This window comes from Dryobates pubescens, chromosome 20, assembly GCF_014839835.1.
Source record: "Dryobates pubescens isolate bDryPub1 chromosome 20, bDryPub1.pri, whole genome shotgun sequence".
NCBI classification, from domain to species: Eukaryota; Metazoa; Chordata; class Aves; order Piciformes; family Picidae; genus Dryobates; species Dryobates pubescens.
The window spans coordinates 21,754,079-21,776,945 of record NC_071631.1 but is presented as its reverse complement, the minus strand read 5'-3'; the positions used below and the strand labels follow the sequence as shown (position 1 = coordinate 21,776,945).

The 22,867-nt window shown below is 59.3% G+C and overlaps 1 protein-coding gene across 2 annotated transcripts in view; it reads right to left on the bottom strand.

Annotated features, from left to right (window-relative positions):
* The window catches only part of MAP2K4 (mitogen-activated protein kinase kinase 4), an 89,830-nt gene extending 67,750 nt beyond the window's left edge, over positions 1-22,080 (bottom strand). Inside the window, exon 1 of one of the 2 annotated variants that reach the window (XM_054170361.1) lies at positions 21,688-22,080. In XM_054170361.1, the coding sequence (XP_054026336.1) occupies positions 21,688-21,781 (94 nt within the window). In that variant the 5' untranslated portion in view covers positions 21,782-22,080. The remainder of the gene's footprint in view (positions 1-21,687) is intronic. The other variant, XM_054170360.1, reaches the window with a different exon arrangement.
* Positions 22,081-22,867: the final 787 nt, after the last annotated feature.

The window sequence follows — 22,867 nt, the reverse complement described above, 5'->3', positions numbered from 1 at the left end:
GCCCAGCCTCACCTGCAGAGCCCCAAGCCAGCTCCAGCAGCCAGGCTGCAGCAGGCATCCCTCTGCCCAGGCCTTCTTTCTGCCTCTTTCCATATTCCAGTCCCTGTGGTCTCAGGGATTTACCAGAAGGGTCTGCAAGCCTAAATCCACCCCTGCCACCCAGCTCCAGCTAACAAAGGAGATTTGAAATGCCTGCTTCAGACACAGCTACCTCAGTGTGCACAGCCTGTGCTGGCAGGAGGCTGAGACAGAGCAGGTCACAGAATCACACAACTGTCAGGGCTGGAAGGGAGCTCAAGGCTCAGCCAGCCCCAACCCCCTGCCATGGGCAGGGACACCTCACACCACATCAGGTTGCTCACAGCCACCTCCAGCCTGGCTGCAAACACCTCCAGGCAGGAGGCTTCCACCACCTCCCTGGGCAGCCTGTGCCAGGCTCTCACCACCCTCATGGGGAATAACTTCTTCCTCATATCCAATCTCAATCTCCCCACTTCTAGTTCTGCTCCATCCTCCCCAGTCCTATCCCTCCCTGACACCCTCCAAAGTCCCTCCCCAGCTTGCTTGCAGCCCCCTGCAGACCCTGGAAGGCCACAATGAGGTCTCCTGGGAGCCTTCTCCTCTCCAGCCTGCACAACCCCAACTCTCTCAGGCTGTGCTCACAGCAGAGCAGCTCCAGCCCTCTGCTCCTCCTCCTGGCCCTGCTCTGGACACCTTCCAGCACCTCCAGACCCTTCCTGGCACAGAGGCTCCAGAGCTGGCCCCAGAGCTGCAGCTGTGGGCTCAGCAGAGTGGAGCAGAGGGGCAGAATCCCCTCCCTGGCCCTGCTGGCCACACTTCTCTTGCTGCAGCCCAGGCTCTGCTTGGCTCTCTGGGCTGCAAGTGCTCCCTGCTGGCTCCTGCTGAGCTTCTCCTCCCCCAGCACCCCCAAGGCCTTTTCTCCAGGGCTGCTCTGCAGCCAGTCCCTGCCCAGCCTGGATCAGTGCCTGGGATTGCCCTGCCCCAGCTGCAGGACCTTGCCCTTGGTCTTGCTGAACCTCCTGAGGTTGTCCTGGGCCCAGCTCTGCAGCCTGCCCAGGTCCCTCTGGATGGATCCTTCCCTCCAGCTGTCAGCAGCACCACACAGCTTGGTGCTGAGGGAGCCTCAGTGCCACTGCCCATGGCACCAACAGAGATGTTAGCCAAGCCTGGTCCCAGCACTGATCCCTGAGGGACTCCACTTGTCCATGGACCACTGACAGCCACCCTTGGGGTGCAGCCCTCAAGCCAGTTCTGTATCCACTGAGTGGTCCTTCCATGGAGCCCATCCTGCACCAGTCTGGAGGCCAGGATGTGGTGCAGGACAGTGGTGAAGGCTTTGCTCAGCTCCAGGTCAATGAGGTCAGATGCTCAGCCTTCATCTATTGATGTTGTGAGCTTGTCACAGAAGGGCAGCAGGCTTGCCAGGCAGGATGTGCCCTTGGGGATGCCATGCAGATAGGTGCTCTGCAGCCCTGTCCTGGGGGAGCAGCCTCCCTCCAGGCTGCAGCACCAGGGCACACATCCTGCTCAGCTCTCCACGGCAGAGCAGCATCAGGCTGGGTACAGCTGGGGCCGACAAAGGCCTCTCTGTGGCCAGCATGTGAGGAGCAGTGTGGCTGAGCAGCAGCCACAAAGCACCCCCAGATAAGGCCAGAGGCACCCACTGTTTACCAAACATTCACAGCTCTCTCCAGAGATGGCAGAGCTGCTGGAACAGATCACTGCATTGAGAGCACACTGCAAGAGATGCAGGCACAAGATTGCTACAGCTCAGGGTTTAACACAAGGTAAAACCCTGCAGAGCCTTGGCTGCCAGCACGGCTCCCTGCAGCCAGCACGGAGGGCACGGCAGCACTGCACAGCCCCAGCAAGCAGAGGGCTAAATCCTGCCGAGCCCCTCAGGCTCCAGGGGCTCCCAGCAGCGCTGGGCACCCACAGCACTGCCTGCAGAATGCCTTGGGGCTCTCTGCTGGCTCTCACCTCACAGAGAGCAGCAGCACCACAAGTGACCCACAAAGGAGCGGGTGCCCGTGCAGCCGGGGCTGGGCTCCGCGCTCCCCTGTGAGCTGATGACAGACACCCCTGACTGCCACACAGAGGCACCCAGGAGGTCAGGTCTGGGCTCAGCAGAACCTTTAGCAAGCAGCAGGGACACCAGCAAAGCACAGCCAGGCAGCACTTCAGGGCAGCTCAGCAGGCAGCACACCCTCAGTGCCCCACACCCTCCAGCGGTGTCACCAGAGGCAGGCAGCGCTGCTGCGCTGCCAGGGGTGAAGCAGAAGGCAGGAAGCCGCCTCGACCGCCTCGACCGCCGGCCGCCTCGACCGCCTCGACCGCCGGCCGCCTCGGCCGCCTCGACCGCCGACCGCCTCGACCGCCGACCGCCTCGACCGCCGACCGCCTCGGCCGCCTCGGCCGCCTCGGCCGCCTCGACCAAGTCTCAACAGAGGCCTTCAGCAGCACTGTGAGAAATGGCAGCTCTTTGAGGAGCAGGAAACACACAGCCTGTGTATCAGATGCTCGGTACCAAGAGAGATGCAAAGAGCAGGACAGTACTGCCAACACTCGGCGCCTCTGCACTCCAGGCTGTCTGAAAGCCCACAGCACACCAGTCAGCATCCAGGGCTGGAGCCCTCAACACAGGAAGCACATGGACCTGATGGAGCAAGTCCAGAGGAAGCCACAAAGATGATCAGGAGGTTGGAGCAGCTCTGCTTCAAGGACAGGCTGAGGGAGATGGGGGTGTTCAGCCTGGAGAGAAGGCTCCAGGGAGACCTTAGAGCTGCATCTCAGTACCTGAAAGGGGCTCCAAGAAGGATGCAGAGAGACTGCTTACGAAGGCCTGCAGCAACAGGACGAGAGAAATGGTTTCAAGCTGGAGCAGAGCAGGTTTAGACTGGCTGTCAGGATCAAGTTCTGCACCATGAGGCTGCTGGAGCACTGCAGCAGGCTGCCCAGGGAGGTGGTTGTGGCTCCATCCCTGGAGCTGTTCAAGGTGAGGCTGGACAGGGCCCTGGGCAGCCTGATCTAGTTGGGGATGTCCCTGCTGAGTGCAGGGGGTTGGACTGGGTGAGCTTTGGAGCTCCCTTCCAACCCAGAGCATTCTGTGATTCCATGCTGTAAGCCAAAGCAGCACATCAGTGCTGAGAACACCTCCTGGGCCAGTGGGAACTCTAAAATCACAACTAAATGCTTGGGGTTAGAGGAAACTTGAGGCCTGCCCCCCAAGCACACAGCACCTTACAAACCACTTCTGAGAGACAGCACAGAGCAGTGTGGGAACCAGCACTGGCAGGTGGTGGGCAGAGGGCAGCAGGGGACCTGCCCTAGGCACCATCAACCTCCTCCAGCTGTTCATAAAGCTACAACAGGAACTGAGACATGGGCACCAACTGCAACCCGGGAGGCTCCACCTGAGCAGGAGGAGAAAGTTGTTTGTTGTGAGGGTGCTGGAGCCTGGAGCAGGCTGCCCAGAGAGGTTGTGGAGCCTCCTGGTGTGGAGAGCTTCCAACCCCCCCTGGGCATTGTGCCCCTGGGCAAGCTGCTGTGGATGCCCTGCTGGAGCAGGGCTTGGACTGAGTGAGCTCAAAGGTCCCTTCCAGCCCCTCCATGGGGCATCCTGGGATTTCCTGCTGACTGCTCTGACCAGAACAGCTCTGTTCTGAGTTTGGTGGGAACAGGCAATGCTCTTTAAGGCAAAGAGGCTGGGTTTGTTCCCAGGCAGCTGCAGGTTTGCATCACATCTGCTCCCATCAAGCACCACTTTAGACCACCCAGCCCAGCTGCACACACCCAGGCAATTCCCCCCAGCGCCCAGCCCTCCAGCACTGCAAAGGAGCAGAAAGGTGAAGCAGGCAGCATCGCACCGCACCGCACGGCACAGTATCGCACCACACAGAGCCAGCCTGCGGGGCAGGGCAGGGCCCACAGCCCGGGGCGGGGCAGGGCGGGGCAGGGCCCACAGCCCGGGGCGGGGCAGGGCGGGGCAGGGCCCACAGCCCGGGGCGGGGCAGGGCGGGGCAGGGCCCACAGCCCGGGGCGGGGCAGGGCGGGGCAGGGCCCACAGCCTGGGGCGGGGCGGGGCGGGGCCCACAGCCCGGGGCGGGGCGGGGCCGGGCCCACAGCCCCGGGGCGGGGCGGGGCCGGGCCCACAGCCCCGGGGCAGGGCGGGGCCGGGCCCACAGCCCCGGGGCGGGGCAGGGCGGGGCAGGGCCCACAGCCCCGGGGCGGGGCAGGGCGGGGCAGGGCCCACAGCCCCGGGGCGGGGCAGGGCGGGGCAGGGCCCACAGCCCGGGGCGGGGCAGGGCGGGGCCCACAGCCCGGGGCGGGGAAGGGCAGGGCCCACAGCCCGGGGCGGGGAAGGGCAGGGCCCACAGCCCGGGGCGGGGAAGGGCAGGGCAGGGCCCACAGCCCCTGAGCAGCAGTGCTGCCCACAGCCCCTCAGCCATCTGCCACTCCTTGTGCCCCCACAGCGGCTCAGAGTCACCGCAGGAGCGGCCACAGCACAGCCCTGGCCGCAGAGCCATGGAAGGAAGGGGCAGTGAGGGCCCCGGCCGCCCCTCGGACAGAGCCCAGCCCCCAGCGCACTGCAGCAGCGGGGGGCAGCGCAGCAGCGGGGGGCAGCGCAGCAGCGGGCACAGGCAGCGCAGCAGCGGGCACAGGCAGCGCAGCAGCGGGCACAGGCACTCTGCCGCCGCACTGCCAGCACGCTGCCACCGGCTGCCTCTGGCCGTTCCACCTGCAGAGCTGACAGACGAAGGGCAGGGTCAAGAGGCATTTCACACCCTGCCAGTCAGGGGTGGCACAGGGCTCCCTGCAGGGGTGCATCTGGAGCAGAGGCTGCAGTGCCCACCCAAGCCAGCAGCAGAACCGAGATCAGTCCCGAGCCTCCCCACTGCTGACCAATGCAATGGAGATGGGCATCGCCTCTGCCTTTCCCAGAGCACGGACATCCAAACCAGGGCTGGCACCCCACCACCAGCGGTGTCACAGCCACCCACCACAGTGCGGTGTGCCGGGTGGAAACTGCCCCCAACACAGAACTGCCGGAGCAGCCCAGCTGGGAGGCAAAGGAAGCTGCATCCACAGGCTAAACTACAATCCAAACATGAACTGCAACGAGCATGTACAAAACACACAGTATTTACATGTGTACAGCTAACAAACAGCACAGGAACCCCCCTGGACAAAGCCAGGGGAGTACTAAGAGCTTCCCCCTCCCTGCTCCCTTCCCCCCAGAGACGGTAAAGGGGAGAGAGGAGCAGAGAGCTGCTGGTGGTACTCAACCACAACAAAGCAATGCAGCCAAGGTCAGCAAAGGCACAAGGCAGAGCTGGCATCTGCTGGAGCAAAGGACTCAAAAAGAGAGAGGAAGTCAGTTTACATCACAGAATTACAGAATACAGAATTAACCAGGTTGGAAAAGACCTCAGAGATCATCCAGTCCAACCTCTCACCCAGCACCATCTGATCAACTCAGCCATGGCACCAGGGGCCTCAGCCAGGCTCTTCTTAAACACCTCCAGGGATGGGGACTCCACCACCTCCCTGGGCAGCACATCCCCAGGGCCAATCTCTCTTGCTGGGAAGAACTTTCTCCTCACCTCCAGCCTAAACCTCCCCTGGCACAGCTTGAGACTGTGTCCTCTTGTTCTGCTGCTGGGTGCCTGGGAGAAGAGACCAACCCCCAGCTGGCTACAACCTCCCTTCAGGGAGTTGCAGAGAGCAAGAAGGTCTCCCCTGAGCCTCCTCCTCTCCAGGCTAAGCAACCCCAGCTCCCTCAGCCTCTCCTCCCAGGGCTGTGCTCCAGACCCCTCCCCAGCTTTGTTGCCCTTCTCTGGACACCTTCCAGCAGCTCAACCTCTTTCCTAACCTGAGGAGCCCAGAACTGGACACAGGACTCAAGGTGTGGCCTAACCAGTGTTGAACACTGTTCCTGATGCAGGTCAGGATGCCCTTGGCCTTCTTGGCCCCCTGGGCACACTGCTGGCTCATGTTCAGCCAGATACTAACCACTACCCCCAGGTCCCTTTCTGCCTGGCTGCTCTCAGCCACTCTGTTCCCAGCCTGGGGTTGCTGTGGTCAGTGTGTACTGGAGCACACAACATCCTGCCCAGAGAGGTGGGAGCTGCCCCATACCTGCCACCACTGCAGGGCAGATTGTCTGGGGGTGTGAGCAGCCTGCTCTAGCTGCAGATGTCCCTGCTGACTGCAGGGGAGTTGGATGAGATGAGCTTTAAAAGTCTCTCCCAGCCCAAACTATCCCAGGATTCTCCTTGCCTTATCATATGGCCAGGAAAGCTTTGAAGGCCTCTAGAGAGTGAACAAGGCTGCAGTTCTCTTCCCTCCTGCCAGCTTTGGATTCCACCATGAGTTCACAAGCCCTGGGGTCCCCTCACACTAGCAGCTACAACTTCCACAGCCTCCTGAAGATGACTTCATTGCTTTTTAAAGGGTTTTTCTCTCTACAACAGCATCAAAACCTGAGCAATGCCCCAGAGGCCAACAGAGCAGGCAGGCAGTGCATGCATGGAGCAAGAACCCAAGCAAGAACTGAAACTGTCCACAGAAGCCAATCCCAAGGCTCTGAAGCCTTCTGAAGAACAGATTCATGAGGGTAAGAACCCCATCAGCTAAGCACCTGACTGCTGCAAACAGGAACCTGTAGAGGATCTGCAAGAGAAGTTCCTTTTGCTCTTACAAAACCACCTTGGCTTCCTTCAGGAGCTTGCACGGTCATTGTCTTGCCCTAAACTCTCTTCCCCTTCCTCAGGCCCAGCTCTGCAGCTTCAAGATCATCCAGTTCCAACCCCTTGCCCTGGGCAAGGACATGTCCCACCAGCTCAAGGCCTCATCCAGCCTGGCCTGGAACACCTCCAGGCAGGGCACAGCCACAGCCTCCCTGGGCAGCCTGTGCCAGGCTCTCCCCACCCTCACTGCCAACAATTTCTTCCTCCTCTCCAGTCTCAGTCTCTCCTCTCCCAGCTCAAAGCCAGTGTCCCTTGTCCTGGCACTCCAAGAAGACTGCTGCAAAAACAGCAGCCTGTACCCCCCCCCAGGCAGCTACCTCCTGCCCTTGCCCTCCCTCCCATTAACTCCTTCTCCCTCAGAGCTCCACAAAAAGGAACCCAACACACAACCCTACAATGCCTCAGATTGGGAGGGATCCTTAAAGCTCAGCCAGTCCAACCCCTTGCAGCCAGCAGGGACATCTGCAACTAGAGCCCCAAACCTGACCCGAATGGTGCCAAGCCATGGGGCAGCTCCCACCACTCTGGGCAGCCTGGGCCAGGCTCTCACCACCTTCACAGGCAAACATTTCTCCCTTCCAGGATCTGAAAGGGGCTCCAAGAAAGCTGGAGAGGGACTTCTGAGGGTGTGAGGGAGTGATAGGACTAGGGGGGATAGAGCAGAACTAGAAATGGGGAGATTCAGATTGGATATGAGGAAGAAGTTGTTCCCCATGAGGGTGGTGAGAGCCTGGCACAGGCTGCCCAGGGAGGTGGTGGAAGCCTCCTGCCTGGAGGTGTTTGCAGCCAGGCTGGAGGTGGCTGTGAGCAACCTGCTGTGGTGTGAGGTGTCCCTGCCCATGGCAGGGGGTTGGGACTGGATGATCCCTTCCAGCCCTGACAATTCTGTGAGTGTCTCCAGTCTGCCTCTCCCTCTTTTGCGTTTCAGACCACCCTCCCTTGTCTCTGAAGCCCTGACAGAGTCTGTCCTCAGCTTTCTTAGAGCCCCCTTTTAAGTCCTGAAAGGCCACCAGAAGGTCTCCCTAGAGCCTTCTGTTTTCCAAGCTGAACAAGCCCAGCTCATGCACCAGTTCTGCACACAGAATTCTGGCTGTCCCACACAGAACCACCCAAGGCCTTTGCAAGGTGTCAGAGCCCCACAGATCAGCACCTTCTACCTTCCCAGCCATCTGTGCACAGTCTGTGACCAGAGCCAGCACCGCTCACTGCCTGCCTTAGGTTCACCCTGCAGAAGGCTGCCCTGGGCTGCCTTGGTTTCAGATGCCACCAGCTCTGCACGACAGCAGGACTTGCAACACTGTGCTGAGAAGGTGGGAGCTGCCTCCTGCCACCCTTGTATCAGCTTCTCTCTGCTGGTGCCTGATCCAACCCTGCACCAGCACCCCATGGGTCTGCCTCTGGTGCTGCTGCCCTGGGGAAGGGGGGTGCTGGGGGCACCAGCCTGGTCCTGCTGCCCATGTTCTCTGTCCTGTGCAAGGCCATCAGCCAGCCCGAGACACACTGAGCTCCAAGGACACCACAACCAACTTCCCATCAGCAGGAGCAAGGGGGCAGAGGCTGGCTCCTTACCCAGCCCAAAGCAGGCCAGGGCAGCAGTGCCACCACCACAAACACCTCCAGGCACTACAGAGGCAGCAGCAACACACACCTGGGAGGTGACAACGACCTCCACATGAAACCCCTGCAGTCTGGCAACTGAAAGGACATCTCCAGCTAACAGTGCAACTGCCTTCTGGAAAGCAGAGTGCAAGCTGTTCTACAAAGGAGCTTGACATGCCTGGGTGTGAGGCAGCAGAGAGCAAGCCTGCAACCTGTGGCAGGAAGTCCTGGGCAGCCAGCTGAGCGGTGTGGGCCAGGCTGGGGCTGTCAGCCAGGCCCCAGCTGAGCCTGGCAGAGCGAGTGTGCACGTGTGGGGAGTGCAGGAAGCATCCCCTCCTCACCTTCCCAGCCTGTCAGGAGGTTTGGGGTCCTTGCCTGGTCTGAGCCCCAACATGGACCAGAGCACACTGAACTCCCAGCCACACGTGGGACTGAGCAAACTCTCCCTCCAGCAAACCCTGCTGACCCTCTGAAACACTGAGCAGAGCCACCCCACAGCACCACCTGCAAGTCCTGCTCACAATTAACCACTGCTCAGCACTCAAAGCCCTGGAGCAGTCACCTCCTCCTCCAGCACAATACAGTGGCAGCTTTTGGACTGCAGCTATGAAATAGAGATTTAGCAGAAGCCATTGCCTTGAGCCTGCTGTGAATGCAGGGCCTGCTGGAGCCCACAGGCAGCAGGGACACTTGGGCTCAGGCAGCCTGGGCACCTCCCTGGCTCTGTCACTGCCCCAGCAGTCACTTCTCCTGCCTGGTCAATGCTCCAGCTGGGCAGGAGAGCAGCAGCAGCACCTCCTGCCAGCTTGGACAAACACAACCTGATCTAGTTGAGGATGCCCCTGCTCACTGCAGAGGGGGTTGGACTGGATGCCCTTTGCAGGTCCCTTGATTCTCTGACCAAAGATGGTTGCTTCACCTGCTGAGCTGCCAGTGCTGGGTGTGAAACTCACATCCTTTGAACAGGAGGGCCAAGGGGGTAGCAAGACTCTCACCTTAGTACCATTCCATCTGCACTTAGGTGTGGGCAGTAACCAGCTGAACAACACCACAGAGTGGTCACTGTTTGGTGTGGGTCTCAAGACTCAGGACACACCGGCACAGGATCCCTGAGGACATGAATGCTGGGCTGTCAGAGCTCTGCTGCCAAAGCCACAGCATTAATGAGATCTGAGAGGGAAACCCAACATACACCTTCCCAGAAAGCTTCTGTTTCTAAATAGAAAGAGCACTGTGGACAAGTAGCTCCTGGACTGCATCCCAGGTGCTGTGGAAGCAGCAGAGTGCCCTGGCACCAGGCAGGGTGCAGCTCAGCCCTCTGGCAGCTCAGCAATGGAGCAGGTTCCCTGCTGCCAGGACAGTGGCGACAGACCTGTCTATATTAAAGCAAGTGAGCAGCCCCAGGAACATCTCAGTCTCTGCTGACAGGACCCCTGCAGGCACACAGCCTCACTGGCAGTGCATTCCTGTAGGCAGGAACAAGGCAGCACTGCTGACACAGCCTGGGAATTGCCTCTGCAAGGCGCAGGAGATCCCTGCTGGGGAAGTCAGCCAAGGCCTCCCCTGCAAGGGCACACAGACACACCTGGGCCACCCACACCAGCTCCCACCCCTGGCTCACCTTCACCACCTCCACACCTGCTGGAAGATCCTTCTCCCATTTGCTCAGCTGTGGTGCTGCTCAGGGAGCTTAGCAGGGATGAAGCCAAAGGAAGAGGCCTGAGAGCAGAGTCTTGTTCTCAGCTCCACAGATGCCTGCTGCTGGTGCACAGTGGCAAAGCTTCACTTGAGGGAAGCCAGGACTCTGGCACAGCCAGCTGGGCAGATAAGCTCCAGGATGTTACTCCAGCTCTTCTCAGAAAGAAATAATTAATGAGAAACATACTTTGAACTCCACTCTGCATTTCCAGGAGAGCACTGGCAAGCTCCTTCAGATATTCAACCACGTGTCCCAGTGCAGCAGGGCTTCAGCTGCCAGGCTGCTGCCTACAGCAGCAGTCTCCAACCCTTCCAATTCAAACCTCCTTCCTCCACCACAGAGCTCATTCACAACTCCTTTGCATAACCTGCACACGTTCTCACACCACCCAGCCACGCTTCCTAGTGACAGCAGCTGGGCTACAGCAGGTCAGGAAGGACAGAGATGACCTCTGCTTTCCCCCAGAGCAGTAAGCAACCAGCATTGAAAGCTGACATCCAGGCACCCCAGGTTCCAGGTGCAGACTGTTCCTGCTACCCCAAGGCAAAAAGTACCTTGAAGAAAGGACAAAAATCCTCTGTCTCTCCTCAGCCCTGGGCTATCAGCCCTGGCCAGCACTACACAAAGCAGTTCTGACCATCTTCAGACTTCCTACCCTCTGCCCACCCACACTTCCAAGTGGGACAGGAGGAAAGAAGACATCAAAGGTAGGGCGAGGTTTGCAGTGTCTGGCATGAGACCAGGTCCTGACCTGACACTGTTCAGGAGGGGAATTGGTCTTCACAGGACAAGCCAGGCATGGGCCCAGGGCTCCCCAGAAGGCATTTCCAAATGCAAAGCTTTCATCTCGGTCCATAACCCCTCCCAGGTCAAAGCAACAGGGCCTCATGTTTTTAAAGGAAACTGTTTCATCTCTGTCCACAAAGCTCTCCAGAGCACAAACCCTTTGCTCCCTGCTCCAAGGGTGAGGCGATGGCAAATTCAGGGAACCTGCTCCAAAGCAAACCACCAAACCTTTCCTAGTCCACATTAAAAACAATAAGCCTAGACCAAAATGGAGGAAAGAATACAGTAGAATAAACCAGGTTGGAAGAGACCTTCAAGATCATTGTGTCCAACCTATCATCCAACACCACCTAATCAACTACACCATGGAACCAAGCACCCTGTCAAGCCTCACTCTGAACACCCCCAGCGACGGCGACCCCACCACCTCCCTGGGCAGCCCATTCCAGTGGGCAATCACTCTCTCTGTGTAAAACTTCCTCCTAACCTCCAGCCTAAACCTCCCCTGACTCAGCCTGAGACTGTGTCCTCTTGTTCTGGTGCTGGGTGCCTGGGAGAAGAGACCAACCCCTGCCTGACTACAACCTCCCTTCAGGTAGTTGTAGAGAGCAATAAGGTCACCCCTGAGCCTCCTCCTCTCCAGGCTAAGCAACCCCAGCTCCCTCAGCCTCTCCTCACAGGGCTGTGCTCCAAACCCCTCCCCAGCTTTGTTGCCCTTCTCTGGACACGTTCCAGCAAGTCAACCTCCTTCCTAAACTGAGGAGCCCAGAACTGGACACAGGACTCGAAGTGCAGCCTAACCAGTGCAGAGTACAGGGGCACAATGACCTCCCTGCTCCTGCTGGCCACACTGTTCCTGATGCAGGCCAGGATGCCACTGGCCCTCCTGGCTGCCTGGGCACACTGCTGGCTCATGTTCAGCCTACCATCAACCAGCACCCCCAGGTCCCTCTCTGCCTGGCTGCTCTCAGCCACTCTGACCCCAGCCTGTGGCACTGCCTGGGGTTGCTGTGGCCAATGTGCAGCCCCTGGCACTTGGATGTGTTCAGTCTCCTGCCCTTGGCCTCTGCCCATCTGCCCAGCCTGGCAAGGTCCCTCTGCAGAGCTCTCCTACCCTCTAACAGCTCAACTCCTGCCCCCAGCTTGCTGTCAGCTGCAAACTTACTGCTGATGGACTCAATGCCCTCCTCCAGATCATCAATAAAGATATTGAACAGGCTGGGGCCCAGCACTGATCCCTGGGGCACACCACTGGTGCCTGGCTGCCAGCTGGCTGTGGCACCATTCACCACCACCCTCTGGGCTCAGCCTCCAGCCAGTTCCTAACCCAATGCAGTGTGCTCCCATCCAAGCCATGGGCTGATAGCTTGGCCAGGAGTTTGCTATGGGGGACAGTGTCAAAGGCCTTGCTGAGGTCCAGGTAGACTCCATCCACAGCCTCCCCACATCCACCAGGCAGTTCCCTGGGCATGGAAGGAGATCAGGTTGGTCAGGCAGGACCTGCCCTTCCTAAATCCCTGCTGGCTGGGCCTGAGCCCTTGGCCATCCTCCAAGTGCTGTGTGACTGCACTCAGGATGATCTGTTCCATGGCCTTGCCTGGCACTGAGGTCAGGCTGCCAGGCCTGGAATTCCCTGGCTCATCCAACCAGCCCTGCTTGTGGATGGGCACCACATTGGCAGCTTCCAGTCCTCTGGGACCTCTCCAGTGAGCCAGGGCTGGTGGTGAATGATGAAGAGTGGCTTGGCAGCTCATCTGCCAGCTCTCTCAGCACCCTGGGATGGATCCCATCTGGCCCCATGGACTTGTGGGGATCCAAGTGGCTGAGCAGATCACCAACTACCCCATTCTGGAACAGAGGAAAACCATGCAGCTCCCTGGCTCCTTCTGCCAGCTCTGCAGCCCAGCTGTCTGGAAGATGTTCTGTCCTGCTAGTGAAAATTGAGGCAAAGAAGGTGTTCAGTACCTCTGCCTGCTCCTCATCCTTTGTTACAACGTTCCCCTCCGTGTCCACCAAGGAGTGGAGGTTGTCCTTGCCCTTCCTCTTGCTATTCATGTATTTATAGAAGGACTTTTTGTTGTCCTTCACAGCAGAGGCCAGCCTAAGCTCCAAATGTGCTTTTGCCTCCCTAATTTTCTTCCTACAAGACCTAGCAACATCCTTAAACTTTTCATGGGTTGCCTCCCCTTTCTTCCAAAGATGATACACCCTCTTTTTTCCCCTTAGATAGAACCAACTCCCTATCAGCTCAGCTCCATCTGCTCCCAGCAGCTGTCCTCCTTACACCACAGGACATCTCCCGAAACACCTCAGGAAGATCAGATCAATGATTCACAGCCCGGGCTCGTTGCTGGCGCTGGGACTCTGCTCGCTCCAGGACCAGCCCCAGCCCTCTGCTTCCTGGAGGGCTCACACTGCCTCCAGCTAAGGGCAAACACAAAGGCTTCGATCTGCAGCAGAGGAAATCAATTTAGCAGCTAATAAATACACGATTAGCGCGGTATCCATCCCGGGCTCCCCTGGCGCTCGTACACAGCTAATGTGCTCTCTGCTCGGCGCTCACCTTCAGCTGCTCTGGGGGCCGGGAAGCAGGCAGCGGATGCTGGGCAACCCCAGCGCTGCCTTTCCCCCCCAGCAGCAAGGGCAGAGAGCCCTCCGCGGAGGGCTACAGCCTGAGGAGTCAAGGTCACAGATCCTGGGAGATGCTCTGCAGCACCACATGACAGTCCTGACGCAGAGCCAGGCCGGGGACAGCCCCACAGCCCGCGGCGGGGCTGCGCGGGCCGGGAGCAGGCACCCAACAGGCAGAGCAGAGAGCTCCAGCGGGACCTCCAACACCAACAGCCTCAGCTCCCTGAAAACACAACACTGCCGTGTACAGGAACCAAAATAAACCCACAACAGCTGACAGAAGTCATGCTTGCATCTGTCCACCTCCCATGGGGAGGCACAACCACCTTGCAGCTGCAGGAACTGCGAAACTCCTCAGGAAGCAGAGGCCACAGCAGTGCACCAAGAAATCACTGAATTGTCAGGGCTGGAAGGGAGCTCAAGGCTCAGCCAGCCCCAACCCCCTGCCATGGCCAGGGACACCTCACACCACAGCAGGTTGCTCACAGCCACCTCCAGCCTGGCTGCAAACACCTCCAGGCAGGAGGCTTCCACCACCTCCCTGGGCAACCTGTGCCAGGCTCTCACCACCCTCATGGGCAACAACTTCTTCCTCACAGCCAATCTCAATCTCCCCACTTCTAGTTTTGCTCCATCCCCTCCAGTCCGATCCCTTCCTGACACCCTCAAAAGTTCCTCCCCAGCTTTCTTGGAGCCCCCTGCAGATCCTGGAAGGCCACAATGAGGTCTCCTGGGAGCCTTCTCCTCTCCAGCCTGCACAACCCCAACTCTCTCAGTCTGTCTCCAGAGCAGAGCAGCTCCAGCCCTCTGTTCCTCCTCATGGCCCTTCTCTGGACACCTTCCAGCACCTCCAGATCTTTCTTGCAATAATAGGGGTTCCAGAACTGGACACAGTGCTCCAGGTACTTGGAGACTATGGCTATCTCCAAGATCTAACCAACACCCATCAGCTGCTCCACTGCCAAAGCCCAGCAGGGACACAGCATTCAACTTACCTAGGAGCTGAGCTGAAGGAGTGCAGGGGAAGTGTCTCTTCAGGGGGATTTACCACCACTGAACTACTGCAGGTTAATTAATGCAGCTACAGCAACAGACCTTCTGCAAGGGAAGGCATTCTTCGGTGCTCAGAGGGCACTGCACCATGCTCTACCCACTGCTCAAACCTTCCTGCTGCCATCAGAGGAGCTGGCAACACAGAGAGCAACCCAAGGATCCCAAAGACCAAAGTCCCTCACTGACAACCCCAGACCTGACCAAGAGTGCAGGGCTCACAGCACTGCAGGCCAAGTGAGCTCCTCCAGCAGCAACCAACCAAGCTGACATCAAATAAACAGCCTACAAATGCAATAGCTACTGAAGCTAAGGACTCAAGAGAGATTCTCCCAAACCAGTGTCTTTCCAGGGGCTGAGTTTCTCATTGTAGAGATGTTACAGCCCAACCACAAGTGACCAGGATCAGCACAGGAAGCCCTAAAACATTTGCCCATGGCTCCAAAGCAGGAGCTCAGATTCTACAATAACCAATGAGCACCACAACAACAATCCATCCTGACCAGAACATCCCCAAGGTGACAGACAACCCCTGCACCACAAGGCAAAGCTTCAACTGCCAGAATCAGGCAGGTTTCCCTCACTGCAGCCCAGCTGAGCTGGCTGCTGCTGGCTCAGCACACAACAGGCCCAGGAAAGCCAGGCCCAGGAAAGGAAGCATCAAGAGCTTCAGTGAGCACAGCACAGTCCATTTTAAATGAGGACCATGGGATGTGGGAACATAAGCAGGACCTTTGGGAGTGGGTCCTGATCAGTGCATCCCAGCCTCTGAGGGGAGGCCAGGAGCATCTGAGCCACTCAGAGATGTTGGTACCTTCTTTAGGAAGATGGCTTGGGTGGCCCCTGGCTGGACAGCTGCTGCTGGCTCCTGCCCCGCAGGGCTGAGCACTACACAAACATCCTGGGCAGCTTCTCCCCCTCCTGCAGTTTCTCTTCCAGCCCTCACAGGCTACAGCAACTATTCCTCCATTTCTCCTTTCAGCTGACATCAAACCTGAATCCAGGAGCCGACATCAAAGGCAGCAATGCCATGCGGGCTGTAGCTCCTAACGAGGTGCTTATGTTCCTTTGATACACCCAGAGCTTGAGCTGCCAGCACACGGCTCCTGTAACTGATGCCTCACTGCACACACACTCAGGTCAGGGGAATCCTCAATGGAATCGAGGCTGGGTAGTGCAGCTTTCTCTCTTCTGCTCCCTCACAGAACTCCTCTCTCCCTCACTGTGTGGCCCTTGTTTTGACAGGTGACAGAGCGATTCCCACCCTGCTGGCTCCAGCAGACCGGCACAAAGCAACTGAACAAGCCTCCCAGTGCCTGAGGAGACCAGGCTGCACTTTTGTGCTGCCCCAGGAAACCTGACATATGAAGAATGTCAGCTGATGACAAGCACAGCAAAAGAGAAAAGCTCAAGAGCAAAGCCACCTACTTACAAAAGAGCACAGCCCTGCACCCAGCACCACGCTGGCAGGAGCAGGCCGGTCAGCCACAGCCTGGCACAGGCACTCTGCAGGGAGAAGCTGTGGGCAGGAACTGACCTCCAGTGCTTTGCTCACCACACAACCATCGAGGCAAACGTGTCCCAGCAGACACTGACCCACAGCCTGATCAGTCTGCCAGGGTCAGCTTGCACCAGCAGCTCACCTTTAACACAAAGGCTTTGTAACTCCACCGTGGGCAAGGGCAGGGGCAGTGCCCTCCACCTGCTGAAGGCCCAGTTGCCTTTGCCTGCAGAACAAGAGCAGGGGCAAGCAATGCTTGGTTTGCTACCTGATGAGGTCAAAGAGCAATGCTCCCCTCCAGTCCCCTCCCTTCTTGTCTTGTTCTTTTCTGCCTTGTTTTCTCCATGCATCCCATCTCACCTGGCCATTCAGACACTCTGCCACATCCAACCTGCTGCTTCTGTGCTGCTCCCTTTGCTTCACAACGCCTCCACCTCCCTCCCTACTGTCGTCTTCTTCCCCAGATTCCTCTCTCAGAGGGTCACTAAGCAAACTGAAGGGTTTGCTGGGGCTGCTCTTGCTTTCTCCATCCATGAAGCCCCTCTGCTCAGAGAGGAAATTACAGGCACCCACCAGCCTTCTGGCAGTGCCCACACTGTGCCCCAGCAGATCCAACACCTCTACATGAAGGCATCAACACCTCATTCTTCTGCTCCTAGTGGGCCTGGGTCCAGAAGCACCTTCAGCAGTGCTGAGAACTGATCTGGTCACTCCCAGCACTCACCAAGGCAGCCACACTAAGAGGAGGAGGACACAGCAGCCCTGGCACCTCTTACCAAATTCCTGTACCAAGGGCCAAGAGGGTCTCAGTGATCAGCACAAAGAGCTTCAAGCAATGCTCTGCTTTGTCAGCACTGAAGAAACTGCAGTGCCCCCCAGACACAGCACAGGTTACACACTGACACCCAAAGCACCTGACCACACTGACTGACAAAGCCACTCACATACCCCTTGGCAACCTCCCTGCCCAGGTGCCTTGCCTCGTTGCACAGAGGAGTCTCTAACCAGACACAGATCTTCTCTGGTCTCTGCTAAGCCAGAAAGGTTGGAGTGGGGTAGAGAGGGCAAAGGCCTCAGCTGGGGAGCAGACAGGACCATACCTGTGGAGGGAACTGGACCACACTTGTGAAGGGAACCAAGAATCCCAGATTCCAGGCTGGGAATTCCCACCTAAGCCACCATGCAGACTCTGGAAAGACACACACAGCAGGGATACTCTGCTGCTGAGAGCCACCAGAGCACACCAAGTGGCAAGCACCCTGGGAAGCCCCAGCTGCCTCCAGCCCTCCTGAATGCAGAAGCTGAATCCATAAAGGCCACAGGCAGTTCCAGCTCCTGCTTGGCACTGCAGGTAGGACAACTGACCCCACAAGCTGCAATTAGAATCAGCATTCTCCCCATGCCTTGGAATTAATTACCATTTCCAGATCTCACACCATCATGCCTCAATGCCTGCAGAGCCTATCACTAATTTTGGCAACGTGAGAAATGCAGACCTGCCCCAGTGGCAGCTTGGGTGTTGCTCCTCCTTAAGGCACTGTCACAGTGGGATGGATATCCTGCTTCCCACAGAATCCCTGCTGTCCCCTCCAGGACACTCAAGGCACACTGCCCCTGGACTGTTAACATCACCCCACAGTGCTTCACACCAGCAGTCCCCCACAGCCGGGCACACAAACACACACTGCAGAGACTGAAACAGGATCTATTCTCTAGGCTCAGAACTCCAGTTCTGTCTCCAAGCTGTCAGTCATGCCTTGACCATGGCACCATCACCTGCTCTGGCCAGGGGGACTCCTGGGGATGTGCAGCTGATAAAGAACAGAAGCATGAAGCTGGAGCACACAGGACACTAAGACCTGAAGCAACCTCTTGCTTGGTCACAAGGCTTGAGGGCCATGGCTGCAGGGTAAGGGCAGTGTGAGGGCAGCCAGCTGCCCCTTCACCTCAGCACTGGCACCTGGGAGGGCCTGAGCACATCAAAAATGTTGTAGCACACAAAACAACCCAGGGTGGCCTGTAGAGACTTCTGGATCTGCTGCTCTAGCTCTAGACATCAACATGATGAGCCTCAACTCCCAGGAAGACTTTTCCCTGCCCCAGGCCCCTGCTGAAGTCCTGTGCAGTACATGCCCCTCATGGTTCAAGCCCAGCCAGCAGCTCAGCCCCTCCCAGCCACTGGTGCAGGCCCCTTGGTGGGATGGAGGAAAGAATCAGAACAGAAGTGAGAGAACTGTTCTGTTGAGATGCAGGCAGTGTAACAGGTGCAGCAAAAGCTGTGCACACAAACTGAGACAAGGAATTCAAACACCACTTCCCATGGCAGGCAGGTGCTCAGCCATCTCCAGAAGAGCAGAGCTCCACCAGTCACTTGGGAAGACAAATGCCATCACTCCAAGTGTCCTCCCTCCTTCTTCCCCTGGTTTTATTGCTGAGAGTGCCTGGGATATCCATGTGGTCAGCTGTCCCCTCCCAACTTCTTGTGCAGCCCAAGCCTGCCAACTAGTGAGGTGCTAAGGAGCAGACAAGGCCCTGACTGGCCAGGAGCATCTAAACCACCCCCACGGTCCACAGCACAAATCCAAAGCACAGCCTGTATCAGCTACTGGGAAGAAAATCCCCTCTACCCCAGTCACAGCCAGCACAGCCCCTCACAAAGCCCCCAGCCCTCACAGAATCACACAACTGTCAGGGTTGGAAGGGACCTCAAGGATCAGCCAGTTACACCTCACACTGCAGCAGGTTGCTCACAGCCACCTCCAGCCTGGCTGCAAAAGCCTCCAGGGGTGAGGCTTCCACCACCTCCCTGGGCAACCTGTGCCAGGCTCTCACCACCCTCATGGGGAACAACTTCTTCCTCACAGCTAATCTCAATCTCCCCATTTCTAGTTCTGCTCCATCCCCCCCAGTCCTATCACTCCCTGACACCCCCAGAAGTCCCTCCCCAGCTTTCTTGGAGCTCCCTTCAGATACTGGAAGGCCACAATTAGGTCTCCTCAGAGAAGAGAGACTGAGGAAGAGACCCTTTGTAAGAGGCTCTCACCTTCAGTCAGCTGCCTGAGCACAAGCCTTGTGGGCACAGACTCCACAAGCAGTGAACCTCTGCCCACAGGACCCCTGCCATGGCCTCTTGGTGGTGGGCACCAGCCAAAGCCGTGGGAGCTGTCCTACCCTCTCCTGCTCCCACCACCTCCCTCCAGTGGCACAAGCCAGGCCAGAGCGCTTCTGACTGAAAATCAAATGAGCAGAACTTCTTTTTTTCACTATAATTCCTTGTTTCCAGCTGAATGACCTCCCTGCTCCACCTCACCATGTCACCCAGGCCAATTAAACCAACACTGCCACAGCCCTACCTGCCTCTCTCCCCACCCCCCAAGGCATTCCCACACCTCCCGAGTGCCAGCCCAACCCCAGCTGAGCCCAGGCTGGGCTCCCCAGCTGCAGAAAGCTCACTGCTTCTTGCTGGCCTTGTTTGGCCACAGCTCAGCTTGCCTAGGCATCAGCCTGGGCACCAGCAAGGAGCCAGACACATACCGGAGGCAAGGCCATGGTGCACCTCTGAGGGCAACAGGACCTGCCCCAGCAGACTGCAGGCCCCTCCAGCCACCACCAGCCTCTTTGCATCCCACCCACAGGCTTCCCTTGGCTTTCCATCAGCAGTCAGGGTGAAGGGCTGTCCTCTTGGGATGGAGCTTCTCGCTGGTCCCAGGAACCTGCTTCCACCATCACTGCCACAGCCACCTGCTCCTCTCCAGAGTCAGCCAGGGTCCTACACTCAGCTCCTCCCAAGGCACCTAAACACTCATCTGTTACCTACAGAACACCCCAAGCCCAGCTTTCACCACAAGCATCTGTGCAAGGTCAGCAAACCTGCCCTCTTGTCCTGCCTCACATTCAAGCAGCCTCTTTAAACCAGCTACAGCAGGAACCAGTGCCTGTCCTCCACCTGGAAAAGGATGGAGGTGCTGCACGGTCACAGCCTTAAAGGGCACCACAAGCTCTGCAGCCAAGGTGCAAAGCTATTCAGAGACACAGAGCAGCGGTCAGGCAGAAGGGAAGAGGGCAACACAGCGAGCTGTACCCACACTGCAGTGAGGCCATTCCTCCTTCCAGCACAACAGCTCTGGTGTGCTGTGCTCAAGCCTTCAGTCCAGGGGTTGATTTTCCAAGGTCTGGGATTCTGCTTTTTCTGAATTGTTGTGAACACAGGTGAAACACCCTCCCTGGGCCCAGCTGGGACCCACCCTCCCCTGCAGCCAGCAAGCACACAGGGAAAGCTGCAACACCAGAAGTTCATATTTTTATTCCAAGTTTACCAAACTCCTCAGTTTGTGTCATCAGCTCTCTGTTCAAGCAGGTCCTGTGAGCCTCAGTCGTGCCCCAGCAGGACACAGCGCACAGCAAACCACCCTGCACCTCTGCGAGAGACCTTTCCTTCCTCTGGTGAAAAACAAAATAACCACAGGTCCCAAAGCAGCACAAAGAGCTTCCTTAGTATCGCCAGGCCTGCATCACCTAAACCAAAACATCCCTGGGGCACCCCAGCCAATGAATCCTAAAACACTGCTCCAGCAAAGAGAGATTTCGGTGGTCTAACTCTAAAGGAAAGGCTCAAAAGCGTTTGCTGTGGTTCTGCCGAAAGATCAACAGCCGCTGGTTTTGCTCAACCATCAACAAGTGCAGGCAGGCACCCTGCGGCACGACCCTGCTCCGAGCACCGTGAATTTCCATCAGAATACGGCAGAGTCTGAAGCAGAACTCCCCTCGGAACCGTGTCCACTTCAACATCTGCCTCCAAAGCAGCCTACAAGGCACAGAGGCGCAGCACCACGGCACAGGGAAGCTGCCCGTGGGCCGAGCCCGGGGGCACCGGGTCAGGGCAGGGTCGTCCTGCCGCAGGCCGTTACACCAGTGCGGCCCCCTGCCCCCTGCCCCGGCCCGCCCCCGGCTAGCCCCCCCAGACCCGCCCGCGGCTGCTGCTGCCCGCGGCCTGCGCCGGGGCCCCGGAGGCCGCAAAACCGTTCCCGGCAGCAAGACGCCGGAGCCGCGTCCAAGCCGCCCTTTGCCCCGGGGCTGTGCAGCCCCAGCCGAGAGAGCAGGGTTCTGGGGCTGGCCCCGCACCCCTCGGCTGCTCCGGGGGCCGCGCCGCGGTGCCGGCCGGGGCCGCCCTTCCTCCCCCGGAGCCTGCGGGCGCGGCCGGGCCGCGGAGCGGAGCGGGGCGCGGCGGGAGGCGGCAGCCGCAGGGAGCGGCGGGGCAAGGCCGGAGCGGGGCCTGCCGGGGCCGGGCTGAGCCCACCCCCTCTCCCGGGACCCCAGCGGCCCGGGGCCGCGCCGAGGGGCCGCACCGCTCCCGACGGCGGGGCACGGCCGCGCCCCGGCGAGGTCCCCAGAGCCGCGACCAGCCCGGGCCGGGGCCCGGCACGGGGGGCACGGGGCGGCCGGCGCCGGCAGCCACCCTCCGGCTCGGGCATTCGGCCGCGGCAGCTCCCGCCCGGCGGCGCCGCCCCGACCCCGGGCAGGGCCAGCCCCGCGGCGGGAACCGCACTGCCGGGGCCCTGCCCGGCCCGCCGAGGCCTAGAGCGGGGCGCGCCGCCGGGCCCGGAAGCGGCGGCCGGGCCGCGGCCTAGCGCGGGGCCGCTGGGGCTGCTTACCCTGCATGCTGCTGGCGGCGGCGTGCGCCTGCGGGCCGCCCGGGCCCGGCCCGCTCCCGCCGCCGGAGCCGCTGCTCGGGCTCGGAGTCGCCATTGTGTGCGCGGAGAGGGAGCAGCGCGGCGGCTGCAATGCAGCAGGGACCCTCCCAGGCAGGACACCTAGAGCCCCGCCGCCGTATAGCAGCCGCCGCCGCAGCAGCCGCCCCGTCCGCCCCCGGGCTGGGGCCGCCGCTTAACCCCTCCCAGGCGGGGCGCCCGCAGCCCCGGCGCCCTGCGGCAGCCACTGCGGCGGGGCGGGAGCGGCCGCTGCTCCCGCGGGCGGGGGGGGAAGCGCCGCCGGGGCCGGGCTTGCCGCCGGACCCCTGTGCACCTTGGGAGCTGCCTGTCCCTGCTGCCTCCGTCCGCAGCAGCCCCGCTCCTGGCGGGGGGGGGCATCCCCCGCCGCCGTGTTCGTCCCGCAGCCTTTGCCCCGGCAGCCCCCGCCGCTGGGGGTGCTCAGGGCCCCTCGAGAGCCGGCAGCTGGCCCGAGCGGGTTTTCTGGGGTGCCCCTTCCGCACGGGCAGCTACTTGCAAGCTGCCCGGAGACCTCTTCCCTGGCCACCACAGGGCACAGCTTCCTCCTGTGTTTTCCGTGACACACATAGAGCTTCACTGCCTTTCTGCCACCATCAGCCTCCTCGCTTAGCCACTGACCGTTCATTCTAACACACTGTTTCAGATCCTTGCTCTCCACTCCAGAAAGCTGCAGCCTTAGTCTTAAGGACAGCACACGCCAGGAATTAGAGCAGGGACATGGGCACCCCAGAGGCTTGGGCTTTCTCTAGCCTGATGCATGACTTGGGCAAGTCCCTTCACCTACAGGACTCATGGTTTCCTCCCCTGTGTGACAGAAAGAACACCAACCTCCTTGTGAATTGAAATCTGCTGATCAAAGAGCTGGGCACCCAGGTGCTAGGCAGCAGTATGCAGCCCCTTTCCCTGCTCCTGCATTGCTCAGGCTTCTCCATGCTTCTTGTGAAGGTGGTGATAGACACATAGACTGAATGTGCCTCCAGAAGCTGCCAACTATCACCCATTGTGCAAATACAATGGGCAAAGGGGTTGGAGCTGCCTCCCCCTATAGCCTGTTTCTTCCTTCTTTCTCCCTCAGCTTAGCTCATACTTATTTGTCTTTCAAAAG